Genomic DNA, 16,074 nt, shown 5'->3' with positions numbered 1-16,074 from the left:
GGTGTGCTGGACTCAGAGCAGTTCCCCACCAGCTGCAACCCGTTCCATAATCAAGACCTCTACAAATACTCAGTCCTGCCACTTCCACTCTGCCAGATCGTAGTCTCCGTTCACTCGGTCATGCGTCTAGCTATTTGTTGTTATTTAAGATCCTGTATCCTGCTGTGCCTATTTCCTTGCCTGACACTGTTTCTCTTCTCACTGCAGTTTTGCCGCTCTAACTCTGGTTCCTGTCTCCTGTTCCACATCTCGCTACCCTGTTCTGGATTCAACTCATCACTTCCTTGGATTCCCCTCCAGACCTGTTTACCCTGTCCCAACCCAGCTCACTCCAACCTCAGCCTCCATAACTGGTTTCCTACAACTCATCACTTCCTTGGATTCCCCTCCAGACCTGTTTACCCTGTCCCAACCCAGCTCACTCCAACCTCAGCCTCCATAACTGGTTTCCTACAACTCATCCAGGCTTTGCTGGATCTGCACTTCATCTCTATTAAGCATTAAGAAGGAAAGAAATTCAACAGATTAACCTTTAACAAGGCACACCTGTTAATTGAAATTCCAGGTGACTACCTCATGAAGCTGGTTGAGAGAATGCCCAATAGCGTGCAAAGCTGTCATCAACGCAAAGGGTGGCTACTTTGAAGAATTGCAAATATAAAACATATTTTGATTTATTTAAATAGTTTGTTTACTACATGATTCCATATGTTGTATTTCATAGTTTTGATGCCTTCAGTATTATTCTACAAATCAGAGTTTATTTGTCACGTGCGCCGAATACAACAGGTGAGATGTTTACTTACAGGCTCTAACCAATAGTGTGAAAAAAAGGTGTGTGTGTAAGGAAATAAAACAGTAAAAAGACATTTGAAAATAACAGTAGCAAGGCTATATACAGACACCAGTTAGTCAGGCTTATTGAGGTAGTATGTACCTGTATGGTTAAAGTGACTATGCATATATGATGAACAGAGAGTAGCAGTAGCGTAAAAAGAGGGGTTGGCGGGTGGTGGGACACAATGCAGATAGCCCGGTTAGCCAATGTGTGGGAGCCCTGGTTGGTCGGGCCAATTGAGGAGGTAGGTACATGAACGTATAGTTAAAGTGACTATGCATATATGATGAACAGAGAGTAGCAGCAGTGTAAAAGAGGGGTTGGGAGGGGGACACAATGCAAATAGTCTGGGTAGACATTTGGTTACCTGTCCAGGAGTCTTATGGCTCGGGGGTAAAAACTGTTGAGAAGCCTTTTTATCCTATACTTGGCACTCCGGTACCGCTTGCCATGCGGTAGTAGAGAGAACAGTCTATGACTGGGGTCTTTGACAATTTTTAGGGCCTTCCTCTGACAATGTAGAAAATAGTCCAAATGAAGAAAAACCCTTGAATGAGTCCAAACGTTTAACTGGTACTGTACATCCACATCCACAAGTCCTAATTGTCTCAGACCACGGGGTCTTGGTCAAAACATATTTTGCGAAACACTGACCCAGCTGCTTCATGAGCCACTAGTGAGGAGATAGCAACCTTTCTCCATTACCCAGAGAGGAGACAGCACCACTGAAACCACAATGCTGTCTGGTGTCCATGCATGATGACATTTCAAATAAACCAACTCAATCCCTTTTGTATTATTGTCTGTATGAAGTCTGTATGCTCAACAATATGATAACAGCCTACGGTCCTATTGAGGTCCAGTGAAACATATAGCCAACTATAGGGTTTAGAGGCAGGTGGAGGTGCAGTATATCCACTTCTGACTAGTCACAGTAATTAGTAATTACCTGTCTGTTGTGGGTTGTTGTTTACACAAGATGGTGAAATGAATCCTGGGAGGTTAATTTAAAAACTCATTATTTGAGGATTATGGCCAAGCACATCCTGTACAATACCGAGGATAATATTCTAATGTAGGCAGTTTGTGGGGGTGTGTGTGGCTGTGGAAGACTGGGGCAACAATGTTAAAGAGCAGAGCCTTTATAAAGGGTCATCCCAGGTGAGGCTTTGGCTTGAGAGGAAAGGAGAAGGCAAGCGGTGATCACTAAGCATCTAAAGGTTGGTTTTCAGTCCTTCTAACAGTTTCATTAGAGGAAACTCGTCTTAATTTATACTAAGACTGCGTGTGCTAGCTCTACAGTATGTGCTTTGTGACAGGAGGACGTGCAGGGATGAGACCCATGGACCACAGTGTGCTGAAATGTTGCCTCTTCTCCCTATTCTTGCTAACAGGTAAGACATTGGGCTCCATTTTACTCTTCTTAAAACAGGCGCGAATTATGCTAGAATAATGTCATCTTTGTTCCTATTAGCAGGTGTGAAGTAAAGAGTGTAAAACATTTTTATTATATGCGATTGCAAACAGCAATTTTCATTTTTATTTCTTGTCACAAACAGATATTATTAAAGTCATGAAAAAGAAACAAGTCCAATGAAAAATAGAATAAATATAACCCAGCTAGCACATTTGGTTCCTTGGAAGTTGCGGGAATGTATGTTTTTGGTTTTACATTGGTTGTGGGAACGCAGCCATACGTTTCCTGACTGGTAAAACTGAACGTTTTTTAAACATTCTGAGAGCAGAAGTGAAAATGTTATCTGTACTGAGAACATTTATTTTTAGGTTGCAGGAAGGTTCTGATAACGTTTTACTCTGGTTCCTTGAACATTTTCCTGGGAGTTATTTTTTATTATAATATCGAATGTATTTGATTAAATATGCAGACAGACAGATTAAAAGTTAGTTTACATTGTAATGCCTCTGACAGACAAATTTCTAGCTCCGTCCATAACATTTGGACTTTATAGCATTCCCAGAAAGCATGGATTATTGAGTCATTGTTAGTTTTACACTTAAGACATGACTGAATTTGTGTAATTTTTAAGCATACATTTTCATTAACTGTAATGTCGTTAATTAAGCTCGTACATTCCCTCTATCTTGTGCCAACATCAGTTATTTTTAAGCCTTGGTTCCAATAGTTTATATATATATTTTAAGAGATTGACAGTTGTATATGCTCTCTCCAAGGTTTTGTATATCTTATATCATACGAACATCATTTTTTGACTCATATAGATTTCCTCAGGGTTGCTCTGATGTCCAAAAGATTTCAAATCTAAATTTCGTGATATGTAACTTTTAAGTTGCAGGTATTTGAAAATATCTACATTGGTCAGTCCAACATTGCGTTTTAATTCTGTCATGGAAATAAATAAGTTTCCTGTTAGCAAGTCATTTTATCAAATCAAATCATTTTATGGTTTCCATTCTTTTAGATTTTCATATGGACCAATTTATCGGAGAATTCTGAAAAGCTATTCAATGATTGTTCCATGGGGTTGTTTTTTTAGGGATTAATATTTCTTCTTATAAAATACGTTTCATTTTCTTCTATATTGTTATATTGTTCTGAACTATGAAGTTGTTAATGTTCTTAGCTTTATCCATTGAAAATAGACAAAAACAAAAATAAATTATTTTTTGGGATGAGGATGCACATATTTTTTACTCATATAACAGACCCCATTTCAAAGGTGACAAGCACTCATTAAGATCAGGTGTGGCCAATTAGTGGGCGCGACCAACCCACCTGAACACACTTTACAAGGTAGAGGATAGAGTTTTGTTGATTGCTGAGAACAAAATCTATATGTTTTTACATAACAATCTTCAAACATTCTCATTACAACAATTTTCTTGTGGTTTTTATAGAAAGTTTTCTTGTATTTTTAAAAAATTGTATTACTTTCTCAGAACGTTCCAAATCCAAGCAACTATCCTGCACCATTCCCAGAAAAGTTGTGGGAAGGTTGTAAAATAACCACAGGACAATCAAGCACTTACCAAGCTCTAAAAACATATTGTTCTCAGAACGTAACTGATAATGGACTAGTGATAAGAGTATCAGGTTTAGATACAGTGCAATATACAGAGAGCATGATCACTTTTCACAGTGAGTCACTACTTTGAAGACATGCAACAACCTCATCCCATTTCATTGTGACTGTGTAAATCATTTATTGTACTGTGTTGTTGAACTATTGAAAAGCCTCTTTGGTTCCCAGAAAAGCGCTATTTAAATCCAATGTTATATTCTGAAATTAAATACCTGTCTCTGGTTCCACAGTATCTGCATCAGGCACTCTATCCAACTCAGCAGTTCCTACTATCCAACCACTATCTAATACAGCCAGTGCCTCCCAACCAGCCAACACAGCCACTTCATCCAGTGCAACGACACCCTCCTGTACAACACGTCGATGTCTGGCCAGCATGCTGATTGCGAAAGAAGCTCGGAGTCCGCCACAGTCTCCACGGTGCATCTCAATTATCCGTGTGCCGTCAATCGTGTACGAAACTCTGTCTGTCGTAAGTCCCTTTCCTTTCCATTGAGTTTTCTACAATGTGATGAGTTTCAGAGATAACATATTGACATTTCTATCATTATGTGATGAATTATCCTCCTAATAAGGATACAAAAAACCTCCGCTTCGAGAGTCGTCTGGAAGTCCCGCTGGTAAGTACCCTCTTAGGAAGAAAAAAAAAGGTGCTATAACCTAAAATGGTTCTCCGGCTGTCTTCATAGGAGAACCTTTTGAAGAACCCTATTTGATTCCAGGTAGAACCCTTTTGGGTTCAATGTAGAATCCTTTCCACAGAGGGTTTGACCTGGAACCAAAACGAGTTTTCCTATGAGGACAGCTGAAGAACCCTTTTGGAAACCCTTATTCTAAGAGTGTAGGCACAAAACATCCAGAGACATTCAAGTAAATGTGCCATTTTGTAATACCACTCATTATGATTATACACTACAGTCTTGGGAAGACCCTGATTTATCATGGAACACATCAGTCTATCATCATGATGTGGTGGTCCTGCCTGTCAGCAAAATCTGGACTCCTGAACTCCATGTGACTAATGGGTGAGTCCACTAACAGAATACAATAACTTATGTTATGTTTCATTATAATTTTTCATTTAGATTTTATAACTGTCAATTTATGTGTAATCTTCTAAATAGCGAGTGAAACATGGACAGAATTAAGAATTAAGTGGCCAAATGTTTAGTTGTGACAGTTTTAGTAGATCAATCCTCAGTTGTCTGTCCTCAACCTCTCATGTCTAAAGAGTGCAAACAACGATGAAGCACGGCAACAAGGATTTGCTGGTGCACAGCAACGGGACTATAGAGCACATGGTCATCATGAACACTGTGGTGGGCTGTGAGGTCAATCTGTACAACTACCCCTTCGCTTCAGATTTCTGTGCCATCGCCCTTAATGTGTGGGCAATTAGTGGTAAGTGCATCATTTCAAACCTCATTTTGTCTGCTAAATGGCTCTTGCACACCATTATTTACCAAAGCTCTTACTAACCAAAAACAACAAACCCAAAAACTTTTTTGTTGTCCCCTACTAAAGATTCCATCTTTAACTAAAGTTATCTCCCAAATTAAATAATGTTAATTCATAAGTTAATAACAAATCATAATTATATTAACAACATAACAAATGCAAGCTCTAATTCGTTGTATAGCCTAGTTGAAGGCGGTGGCGTGAAATAGACACATGCGTGGGTAAATGGTAAGCTTTCACCTAGCCTCAAAGTGGAAGTTCTGCATTTTACAACTTGATGTTAGATGGTTCCTCACCCTAAAAGTAGTATGGGCAAGGAGAAACTGTAATCCATGGTTCGGTTTTCTCTGAACAGCCACTACAAACTTTAGCCACCGCTAACAAAAAATCTATGCGAGTGAAAGGGGAAATCATGCAATTGTCAAAAATGTCAATTTTACAAAATCATTTTTTTTCCCCATTTTTTTTATTTGTGGTAGTTTTTCCATCCCCTCCTGAGAACCAAGCTAAAACCAAACAAAGAGCCTAAAATCAAGGAATGAACGAAAGCAAATATGTTGTGGACCGTTACACCCCTAATGCCTATTGATATAAAACATTGTTTTTGTTATAAACTATGTTATGATCTATGAATGACTGATCTAGTATCAAATATCTGCCTTTCCAGGATGTGGCATGTTCCTGGACTTTGGGAATGTGAGCAAAACTAGTGCAAACCGTGGGGACTGGCTAACCGAGGAGGTGGAACTCAATGCTAAAGGAGGCAGAGATGATCGCAACTATCTATGGGTTAGTGAGTGTTCCTGGTGATTTCAGTAGTTTATGTGGGACATGTAGAGTAAAGTATCTTTATCTATGGGTTAGTGAGTGTTCCTGGTGATTTCAGTAGTTTATGTGGGACATGTAGAGTAAAGTATCTTTATCTATGGGTTAGTGAGTGTTCCTGGTGATTTCAGTAGTTTATGTGACATGTAAAGTATCTTTATCTATGGGTTAGTGAGTGTTCCTGGTGATTTCAGTAGTTTATGTGACATGTAGAGTAAAGTATCTTTATCTATGGGTTAGTGAGTGTTCCTGGTGATTTCAGTAGTTTATGTGACATGTAGAGTAAAGTATCTTTATCTATGGGTTAGTGAGTGGTCCTGGTGATTTCAGTAGTTTATGTGACATGTAGAGTAAAGTATCTTTATCTATGGGTTAGTGAGTGTTCCTGGTGATTTCAGTAGTTTATGTGGGGCATGTAGAGTAAAGTATCTTTATCTATGGGTTAGTGAGTGTTCCTGGTGATTTCAGTTGTATTTTATTTATGTGGGACATGTAAAGTATCTTTATCTATGGGTTAGTGAGTGTTCCTGGTGATTTCAGTAGTTTATGTGGGGCATGTAGAGTAAAGTATCTTTATCTATGGGTTAGTGAGTGTTCCTGGTGATTTCAGTAGTTTATGTGGGGCATGTAGAGTAAAGTATCTTTATCTATGGGTTAGTGAGTGTTCCTGGTGATTTCAGTAGTTTATGTGACATGTAGAGTAAAGTATCTTTATCTATGGGTTAGTGAGTGTTCCTGGTGATTTCAGTAGTTTATGTGGGGCATGTAGAGTAAAGTATCTTTATCTATGGGTTAGTGAGTGTTCCTGGTGATTTCAGTAGTTTATGTGGGGCATGTAGAGTAAAGTATCTTTATCTATGGGTTAGTGAGTGTTCCTGGTGATTTCAGTAGTTTATGTGGGGCATGTAGAGTAAAGTATCTTTATCTATGGGTTAGTGAGTGCTCCTGGTGATTTCAGTTGTATTTTATTCATGTGGGACATGTAAAGGTACCTTCTTATTTTTATGGGCAAAGCTTAAACATTTACACTCAAAAAAACAATACACTTATTCAAAACAAATGATTTCTGCCTGGCTTTTTATTTTATTTATTTAAACTTTATTTAACTAGGCAAGTCAGTTTAGAACAAATTCTTATTTACAATGACGGCCTTCCAAAAGGCAAAAGGCCTCCTGCGTGGACGGGGGCTGGGATAAACACAACACTACATATAGAGAGACCTAAGACAAAAACATAGCAAGCCAGCAACACATGACAACACAACATGGTAGCAACACAACATCATGGTAGCAACACAACATGGTAGCAGCACAAAACATGGTACAAACATTATTGGGCACAGACAACAGCACAAAGGGCAAGAAGGTACAGACAACAATACATCATGCAAAGCAGCCACAACTGTCAGTAAAAGTGTCTGTGATTGAGTCTTTGAATGAAGAGATTGAGATAAAACTGTCTAGTTTGAGTGTTTGTTGCAGCTCGTTCCGGTCACTAGCTGCAGGGAACTGAAAAGACGAGCGACCCAGGGATGTGTGTGCTTTGGGGACCTTTAACAGAATGTGACTGGCAGAACAGGTGTTGTATGTGGAGGATGAGAAGTGCAGTAGATATCTCAGATAGGGGGGTGTGAGGCCTCAGAGGGTTTTATAAATAAGCATCAACCAGAGGGTCTTGTGACGGGTATACAGAGATGACCAGTTTACAGAGGAGTATAGAGCGCAGTGATGTGTCCTATAAGGAGCATTGATGGCAAATCTGATGGCCGACTGATGAAGAACATCTCGAGATAACCCTTACCTACCGATCTATAAATTATGTATCCGTAATCTAGCATGGTCCTCTGAATCAGGGTTAGTTTGGCAGCTGGGGTGAAAGAGGAGTGATTACGATAGAAGAAAGTCTAGATTTAACTTTAGCCTGCAGCTTTGATATGTGCTGAGAGAAGGAGGACAGGACCGTCTAGCCATACTCCCTTGTATGAGGTGACTACCTCAACCCCTCAGAGGTAGAGGGGCAAGGTTAAGGAAAGCTTGCTGGACACTAAGAAAGCTTTGTTGTAGAGCATTTAACAAACTCCTGGGAGGGACCAGCTGACTATAAGACTATCATCTACATTTTATTGAATTTTTTTACCTTTATTTAACTAGGCAAGTCAGTTAAGAACAAATCCTTATTTTCAATGACGGCCTAGGAACAGTGGGTTAACAGGGGCAGAACAACAGATTTGTACCTTGTCAGCTCTGGGATTTGAACTTGCAACCTTTCAACTGCTAGTCCAATGCTCTAACCACTAGGCTACCCTGCCGCCCCATATAAATGGATGAGAGAGCTTCCTACTGCCTGAGCTATGTTGATGCAAATTGAGAAGAGCGTGGGGCCTAGGATTGAGACTTGGGGTACTCCCTTGGTGACAGGCAGTAGCTGAGACAGCAGATTTTCTGACTTTAAACACTGCACTCTGAGGTAGTTAGCAAACCAGGCCAAAGACCCCCCAGAGACACCAATACTCCTTAGCCGGCTTATCTGTCTGTCTTCACAGGTGTCGCTGAAAATGCGGTCTGAAAACCCGTTTCTGTCCCTGGTCCTGCCCAGTATACTAATCATCTTGGCTGATGTGGGCAGCTTCTCCCTGCCGCTGGGAGAGAGCAAGCGCATCCCCTTCAAGGTTAAACTGGTTCTCAGCTTCATCATGTTCCTCAACATCCTCAAGGACCTTCTGCCTGGAGGAGGCCAGTGCAGCCCCATCATCCGTGAGTATCCTGTGTGTAATGCACCAGAATGAAACAGCATTTTGTTATAAACGGTGTGTAAGTATCAGAGTTATAGAGCGACTGCGCCAAAAAACAAAACATTCCTTTTGCAAACAGCCAATCAAACATTTATTCTAGTGTAAAAACTGACATTTTTGTCATAAAATCAGCCTCTTCCAAAACTGAATTTGGTACCTAAGTGTGTCACAGCGTAAATTAAGGTTGGGTTTGTATTCCAATCATGTCATCAATTCATGCCCCCTTTTGCCCAGGTGGCAACGTGTTGTTTGTGGAAGAGTGGGCAAGTTTGTTTTGCATGGCCCGGTGCCCCTGGTGGGTGGATATTTCTCCAATGCTGTGTAGCTCAGTTGGTAGAGCATGGTGCTTGCAATGCCAGGGTTGTGGGTTCGATTCCCATGGGGGACCAGTATGGGGATAAAATCTGAAAATGTGTGAACTCATTACTGTAAGTCGCTCTGGATAAGAGCATCTAATAAACATGCAATTGACTCGTAGGAAATGAACCAATGGAATGGTCGAAAATGAGAGAACCCGCCCACCCGGGGAACTAGGCCATTTCAAATTATTCATATTTCCTCGTGCACCGAGAAACAGTCTTCTTCAGACAATACGGTGTAGATGGGTGGTCTGCCACATATTATGTTTGGCAGGAGCTTGATGTGCAATGCACATATTGATCGCGAAATACTCTACCCATAAATACCCATCAAATTGTTCAACAATCTTGGGCAGGATATGGATTAACTGTTACATCTCATGCTAGTTACTACTTCTGTGGGCCCTTAAACCTGAAACTGCCTGGTGTTGTTGGTGACTTGTGGTGAGTTGGTTACACTAGCAAGCAAAGTTAGCTAGCTACATTATTTGATAATGCTAATGTGCCAGGCTAGCTATGACACTATCATGTAACTAACAGTTAGCTAAATACAAAGCTAACATTAGCAAGCTAGCTACCTTGATCTTGCAGTTAAAAAAGCTGTTAGCAAGGGATCTTGATTGGCTATCAAGGCAGATCTTGCTAAATATAGCCTATTCATTGCCATTTCAGGTTGGCTAGGATGTAGCCAGCTTGCTTTCAATAATCTTTCAATTCCAACTGGCAAGCCAAAATATCCCTGCTAGTTAACATTAGCGAATGTTAGCTAGCTAACTAACTAACTATACCTAATTTCAAGTCAGATTTGCAAATTAAGCGACTAGCAAGCTAGAAAAACAGGTAAAAATGAGATTTTACTGAGTTACAGTTTAAATAAGGAAATCAGTCAATTGAAATAAATTCATTAGGCCCTAATCTATGGATTTTACATGACTGGGAATACAGATAAGCATCTGTTGGTCACAGATACTTGGATCAGAAAACCAGTCAGTATCTGGTGTGACCACTATTTGCCTCATGCAGTGTAACACTCCTTCACATAGAGTTGACCAGGCTGTTGCTTGTGGCCTGTGGAATCTTGTCCCACTCCTCTTCAATGGTTGTGCAAAGTTGCTGGATATTGGCGGGAACTGGAACATGCTGTTGGAACACAAGTTGATCCAGAGCATCCCAAACATGCTCAATGCGTGACATGTCTGGTGAGTATGCAGGCCATGGAAGAACTGGGAAATGTTCAGCTTCCAGGAATTGAGTACAGATTCTTGCGACATTATCATTCTGAAACATGGTGATGGCGGCGGATGAATGGCACGACAATGGGCCTCAGGATCTCGTCACGGTAACTCTGATTTCAAATTACCATCGATAAAATGCAATTGTGTTGGTTGTCCGTAGCTTATGACTGCCCATACCATAACCCCACCTCCACCATGGGGCACTCTGTTTACAACGTTGCAAACCGCTCACCCACACAACGCCAAACACGCTGTCTGCCATCTGCCCGGTACAGCTGAAACCAGGATTAATCCATGAAGAGCACACCTCTCCAGTGTGCCAGTGGCCATCGAAGGTATAGGATTTGCCCTATGAAGTCGGTTACGACGCCAGTCAGGTTAAGACCCTGGTAAAGACAACGAGCAGGCAGATGCGCTTCCCTTCGACTGTTTCTGACAGCTTGTGCAGAAATTCTTCGGTTGTGCAAACCCACAGTTTCATCAGCTGTCCGGGTGGCTCGTCTCAGACCATTATGGGATCAGCCGTCTTGCTTCAGGGGAAGATGTGGCGATATGCTGATATCTACAGTATCTAATGACGTTATGTCAAGTTCATAAACACACTGCCAGGCATGCACAGTACAACCTGTGATGTTCTATACTGAACAAAAATATAAAAGGCAACATGTAAAGTGTTGGTCCCAGGTTTCAAGAGCTGAAATAAAAGATCCCAGAAACGTTCCACATGCACAAAAAGCTTATTTCTCTCAAATGTTGTTCACAAATTTGTTTACATCCCGGTTAGTGAGCATTTCTCCTTTGCCAAGATAATCCATCCACCTGACAGGTGTGGCATATAAAGAAGCTGATTAAACAACATAATTCCACAGGTGCACCTTGTGCCGGGGGACAATAAAAGGCCACTCTAAAATGTGCAGTTTTGTCACAAAACACAATGTGTTGTAGGACCGCTGAGCTGACTGAAGACCGCGGGCATTCAACTCGCAGTAGTTGATATCGTTTCCACGGTAACATGTATTTACATCACATGATGAAGCTTTGAAACTATGTTGCAAGGTACATTCGCAGCAAGGTTATGTAGAACGAGTATCACATGAAACATTCCAGACACTGGTTCTTGCCATCTTGGCATACTTTTGATTTGACAGAGAACTATATGCTAGCCTAAGGTTAGACAGGCTAGCCTAAGGTTAGACAGGCTAGCCTAAGGTTAGACAGGCTAGCCAGCTCCCCCCAGTTTGGCAAAACATATGGTCGATAAGAGTTTCTATTCGCCTCTTCTTTTCTACTTTAGCCTACACACAGAACTGAATTAGATGACCATCTTGAGATGGCGAGTCACTCAGGTGGGGTGAAACCACAACCCAAAGACAACTTTTGTTTGGCTTCAATCACGACCGCTAGCATTTCATAATGAGACAAATCTAAAACGAGGCCAAATCAGGAATTTCAGCCGCCCTTTAAGAATGTGCAGAAAGCTCACTCCACAGCTAGCTTGAAATGTTGCCGAGGGAGCTATCAAATTGGATATTTTTCTATAGCTCAATTGTTTGGTACGGTGTCGAGGTGGACGGCTGATGTGTGTTTGGGAGCAGTGATCCTGAACAGCAACAGTGATCCTAGTGATCCGTTGGGAGCAGAGATCCTGAACAGCAACAGTGATCCTAGTGATCCGTTGGGTGCAGAGATCCTGAACAGTGATCCTAGTGATCCGTTGGGAGCAGAGATCCTGAACAGCAACAGTGATCCTAGTGATCTGTTGGGAGCAGAGTTTCACTATTTCCAGCCCGGTATGTCACAGGGACAGTAAAGAAAGATATACTGGTAGCAGCACACTGATGTTGGTTTCATGTATACAGGACCTCTCTGCCACCATATAACACTCACACATCTCTCTCGTTGTTCTCCATAGGAAAGCACTTCTGTTTCTGTTTGGTCATCCTGGTGTTGAGCACGTTGCAGTCTATGGTGCTCACACGCCTGGCTAAGTGTGGCACTCTCTGGCCCTGCAGCCTCTCCAAGTCCAAAGACTCACTGCTTAAAGACACAGGCAATGAAGAGGGTAAACGTTTTCATTCTTCTGTCATCTCAGTTACCCACAGGGCAAGATGTATTTTTTTCTGGTTGCCAAAGAAGACGTTACCAAACCTCCTTATTAGGGCAGCCAGAATTAATCAGTTAAGTGCACAATATTTTATTTACTATTAATCGCATTGTGTGAAAGTGTTGAATACACTGAAAACATCAAATACATAATCTATACAGCAAAAATGTACAATACCATGTAAAAACAAGTGGACATTGAGATGAAATAACGTCCTTTCTTTGACCTAATTTGACTAACTATTACATTAGACAGAATCAAGACGTCAATATTCTTAATGTTTCTTTGTATTTAAAAATCCTAAAATTACAGCTCCCTTTGGAATGTATTTCCCCTCCCCCAGTTAATTGTTGACAGCCCTAGTCTTTATGCAACCATTTCTAACCTGACCATGATGTCATAATGACTTTATTGCAATCAGTCTACATTAAGGGGTACCCCATTTAAATATATGCTTATAGGGGGTATTTAAACCATTTACTTAAACCATTTACTGACACTGTTACTGTTTGAGAGTTTTTATTTTTGCCATCATTTCCAATTGGTGGTCAAATATGACACCTGTTGGCACTTTTAGGGTTAAAAAAATAAAATCATCACCATAAACAAGTCGGGGTATTTTGTTAATGCACAACCATTCTTACTCTCTAGCTGCAGTTGGCGTCTTACCCAGCCTATTTCTCGCATGTCCACAAATAATAATGTTAATCATGTTATCCCTTTTCCTCTCATTTACTTTGTCTGATATTAAAGCCTCAGAGGAAGAGAAGAATACAGCCCTCCAGAAGGTGGTGAAGTTTCTCAACAAAATGGCTGCACAAGACCACAAAAATGCTATACACCATCGCCTTGCCAACAAAGTGGACTTGATCTGTTTCTGTATCTATCTCACCGTCCTCATCGTTTATGCAGTCGTCATTTTATTTTTCTCCTTTGGTTCTCGATGTGAGATCAACCATTTAGAATTCTGGCATTAAATTCTTTATTTGCGTTTAACAATGATATGTAAATAAACATAAAGTATGTGTGTATTCTTCAGTAGAGATTTAACAATATTTATTTCAATATCTTTGAAACACCTCTGCATATCTATCCATTTTCCATTCTTCCTGTGCCATCCAAATTCCTGCATAGCCTACTGGTCAACGTACTGTAGTCAAAAATAATGCGAACGATGATGGTCAGCGATGAAGATGCGTCTAGCAACTTGCTGGTGCCGAGGCCCAGCATGATGACTCAATCACGATTTATGATATTGTCTGAATGACAGACCATCTGGGGGCTATTACAGGGGTCAAACACCTTATCTGTGGCAATCTCGATGAAAACACATTCCCATGGAAGTCCTGGGGGTCACTGACGCCAGGATAAGATGTAAAGACGGATGAAACTTGAATCGACTAAATGAATGTTACTGTGTGAATGAAATTGTCATGTTTGGATTATTTCAAGAGTTCATAAAGGGCTATGTATTTTTATATGTTTTATAATACTATGCTATGTATTTTTCTACGCTTTTAAGACTTAGGATATTCTATATTCTCTTTATCGTGAAGATTACTGGTATGTACCATTTGCTAATTGTATTCTTATTGCGTAACTGTAATAAATCGGATTACTTTCAAATAGATACAAACCGTAGTCCTCACATTTGAGTAATATTCCTTGAATTATTATTTGGTGGAATGTCTAATGGTAAATGGTATTCACAATATACATAGCATATATATCTCTAACTGTGCATCTCTGAGCTAAGGTTAACTCAATAATGTAATGCTAGGACATCGATTGCAAGATATTACCTCCTTGTCCCTTAGCCTCTTAATGACTGCCTAATGGTAAACCTACACACGTCTTACAGTATTCCGAATGGTGACGCAAGGCTTGCAACCTTGGCAATACCCACTGGATCCGATAATGGGCCCATAGTGTTCACATGATAATGGAGTCAGGTGGTATATCATAGTAGGGTCATAGACCCCTACACTAATTCTGTCATCCTCAGACGAAGTGAATGTTCACTATTCTACATTACCAGGTTGTTAGCTAGCTAGGTAACATGACTAAACAATCCACTGGGCAAAAACTGGTTGAATCAATGTTGTTTCCATGTCATTTCAACCCCCCAAAAATGAATGTAATGACATTGAATCAACATGGAAAACTGATAGGATCAGCAGAAAGTCATCAACATTAAGGGCATTTCATATTTTTTTTCACCCAGCTTTTAAACCAAATCCAATGATGTGGTGACATTTGTTGTTGAATTCATGTTAGTTGACAACTCAACCAAATTTAAATCAAAACTAAACATTGAACTAACATCTGTGCCCAGTGAGAATGTTGTTTGTTATCAAACCCCCAAAATAGCGACCCACAACATGGTTATATACAATGCACATAACAAGTATAACAAGTAGCCTCTTAGAGAAAAGGGTTCCAAAAGGGTTCTGCGGCTGTCCCCATAGGTGATCCCTTTTTGGTTCCAGGTAGAACCCCTTGTGGAAAGGGTTCTACATGGAACCTTAAAGGATTGTACCTGGAGCCAAAATGGGTTCTTCAAAGGGTTATCCTATGGGGACAGCCTTGTTATCTAAGAGTGTAATATGGGGCACAACTTTTGAACGGTGTGGGCTACAGACACACGGTTTTCAGCAGTGGAAAGGTGCAAACATGATTGTGACGAAACCGTGCTCCGTTTGTCCTCTATGGCAGTCAGGGGTTGACCCTTAATGAATTCATGGAAAGGGGACAGTAGCTGTAGAATAGATGCAGTGTGATGACCTTATATTATCTCCTAACTAAGCAGGTTCTCAACCTTCCTGTTTCAAATTTAAGAGTATTATCTGGTGAGAACGCTTTAATTAAATATACCGGTGCTGTTGAGTGGAACAAACTATGACAGCAAGTCAGAGCCATGCCGACCACAACTTCATTTAAAGAGAATGTTAAAAGCTGGCGAACTGCAGCCCCCCAAACGATTCCTTCTCGTTTGAGTTTGAGCAGAGACTGTGTGTATGTTTTGTGTCCATCATAACATTCAATAATACATTAATTGCATTTCATCTTGCACCATGTGATCAATTACCAATCCTAAACATGTATTTTTCATCCTCTACAGTATGCTGTTATTACTGCCTGCAGCATGATCTCTTTTACAGTTGTTGGTTGGAGCAGGTCTCCAGAGCCGCTGAGCCGGAGGAGTTTGTATTAAAGGCCTCTGCATGGTCAATCTGACAGCTGCAGTGGTTGTACAGCACTTACTGCGATACGGGCTCCGCAAAAGTCAGAGCAGACATACAATAGATTTTTGGGGGGGTTTGTATCATTTGATTTACACAACATGCCTACCACTTTGAAGATGCAAAATATTTTTTATTGTGAAACAAACAAGAAAAAAAG

The 16,074-nt window shown here is 40.6% G+C and overlaps 1 protein-coding gene across 1 annotated transcript; it reads left to right on the top strand.

Moving 5' to 3' along the window:
• The first annotated feature begins 271 nt into the window (after positions 1-271).
• Positions 272-14,300, top strand: LOC110485277 (5-hydroxytryptamine receptor 3A-like). Its single transcript, XM_036941876.1, has 10 exons — positions 272-565; positions 2,158-2,232; positions 4,131-4,372; positions 4,476-4,520; positions 4,819-4,925; positions 5,132-5,301; positions 6,026-6,147; positions 8,726-8,936; positions 12,481-12,630; positions 13,426-14,300. The coding sequence occupies exons 2-10, from the start codon at positions 2,172-2,174 to the stop codon at positions 13,647-13,649; spliced, it is 1,332 nt and encodes a 443-aa protein (XP_036797771.1). The 5' UTR covers positions 272-565; positions 2,158-2,171; the 3' UTR covers positions 13,650-14,300.
• Positions 14,301-16,074: the final 1,774 nt, after the last annotated feature.

The sequence above is a fragment of the Oncorhynchus mykiss genome, chromosome 13 (genome assembly GCF_013265735.2).
Source record: "Oncorhynchus mykiss isolate Arlee chromosome 13, USDA_OmykA_1.1, whole genome shotgun sequence".
NCBI classification, from domain to species: Eukaryota; Metazoa; Chordata; class Actinopteri; order Salmoniformes; family Salmonidae; genus Oncorhynchus; species Oncorhynchus mykiss.
Note: the sequence above shows the minus strand (reverse complement) of the source record. Positions and strands in the feature narration are given on the sequence as shown.

Excerpts from the sequence above, each read along its gene's own strand:
- LOC110485277 (XM_036941876.1), top strand. The coding sequence starts at position 2,172 with ATGAGACCCATGGACCACAGTGTGCTGAAATGTTGCCTCTTCTCCCTA. Across the intron at positions 4,926-5,131 it reads GAACTCCATGTGACTAATGG|AGTGCAAACAACGATGAAGC; the intron begins GTGAGTCCACTA and ends TCATGTCTAAAG. Across the intron at positions 5,302-6,025 it reads TAATGTGTGGGCAATTAGTG|GATGTGGCATGTTCCTGGAC; the intron begins GTAAGTGCATCA and ends CTGCCTTTCCAG.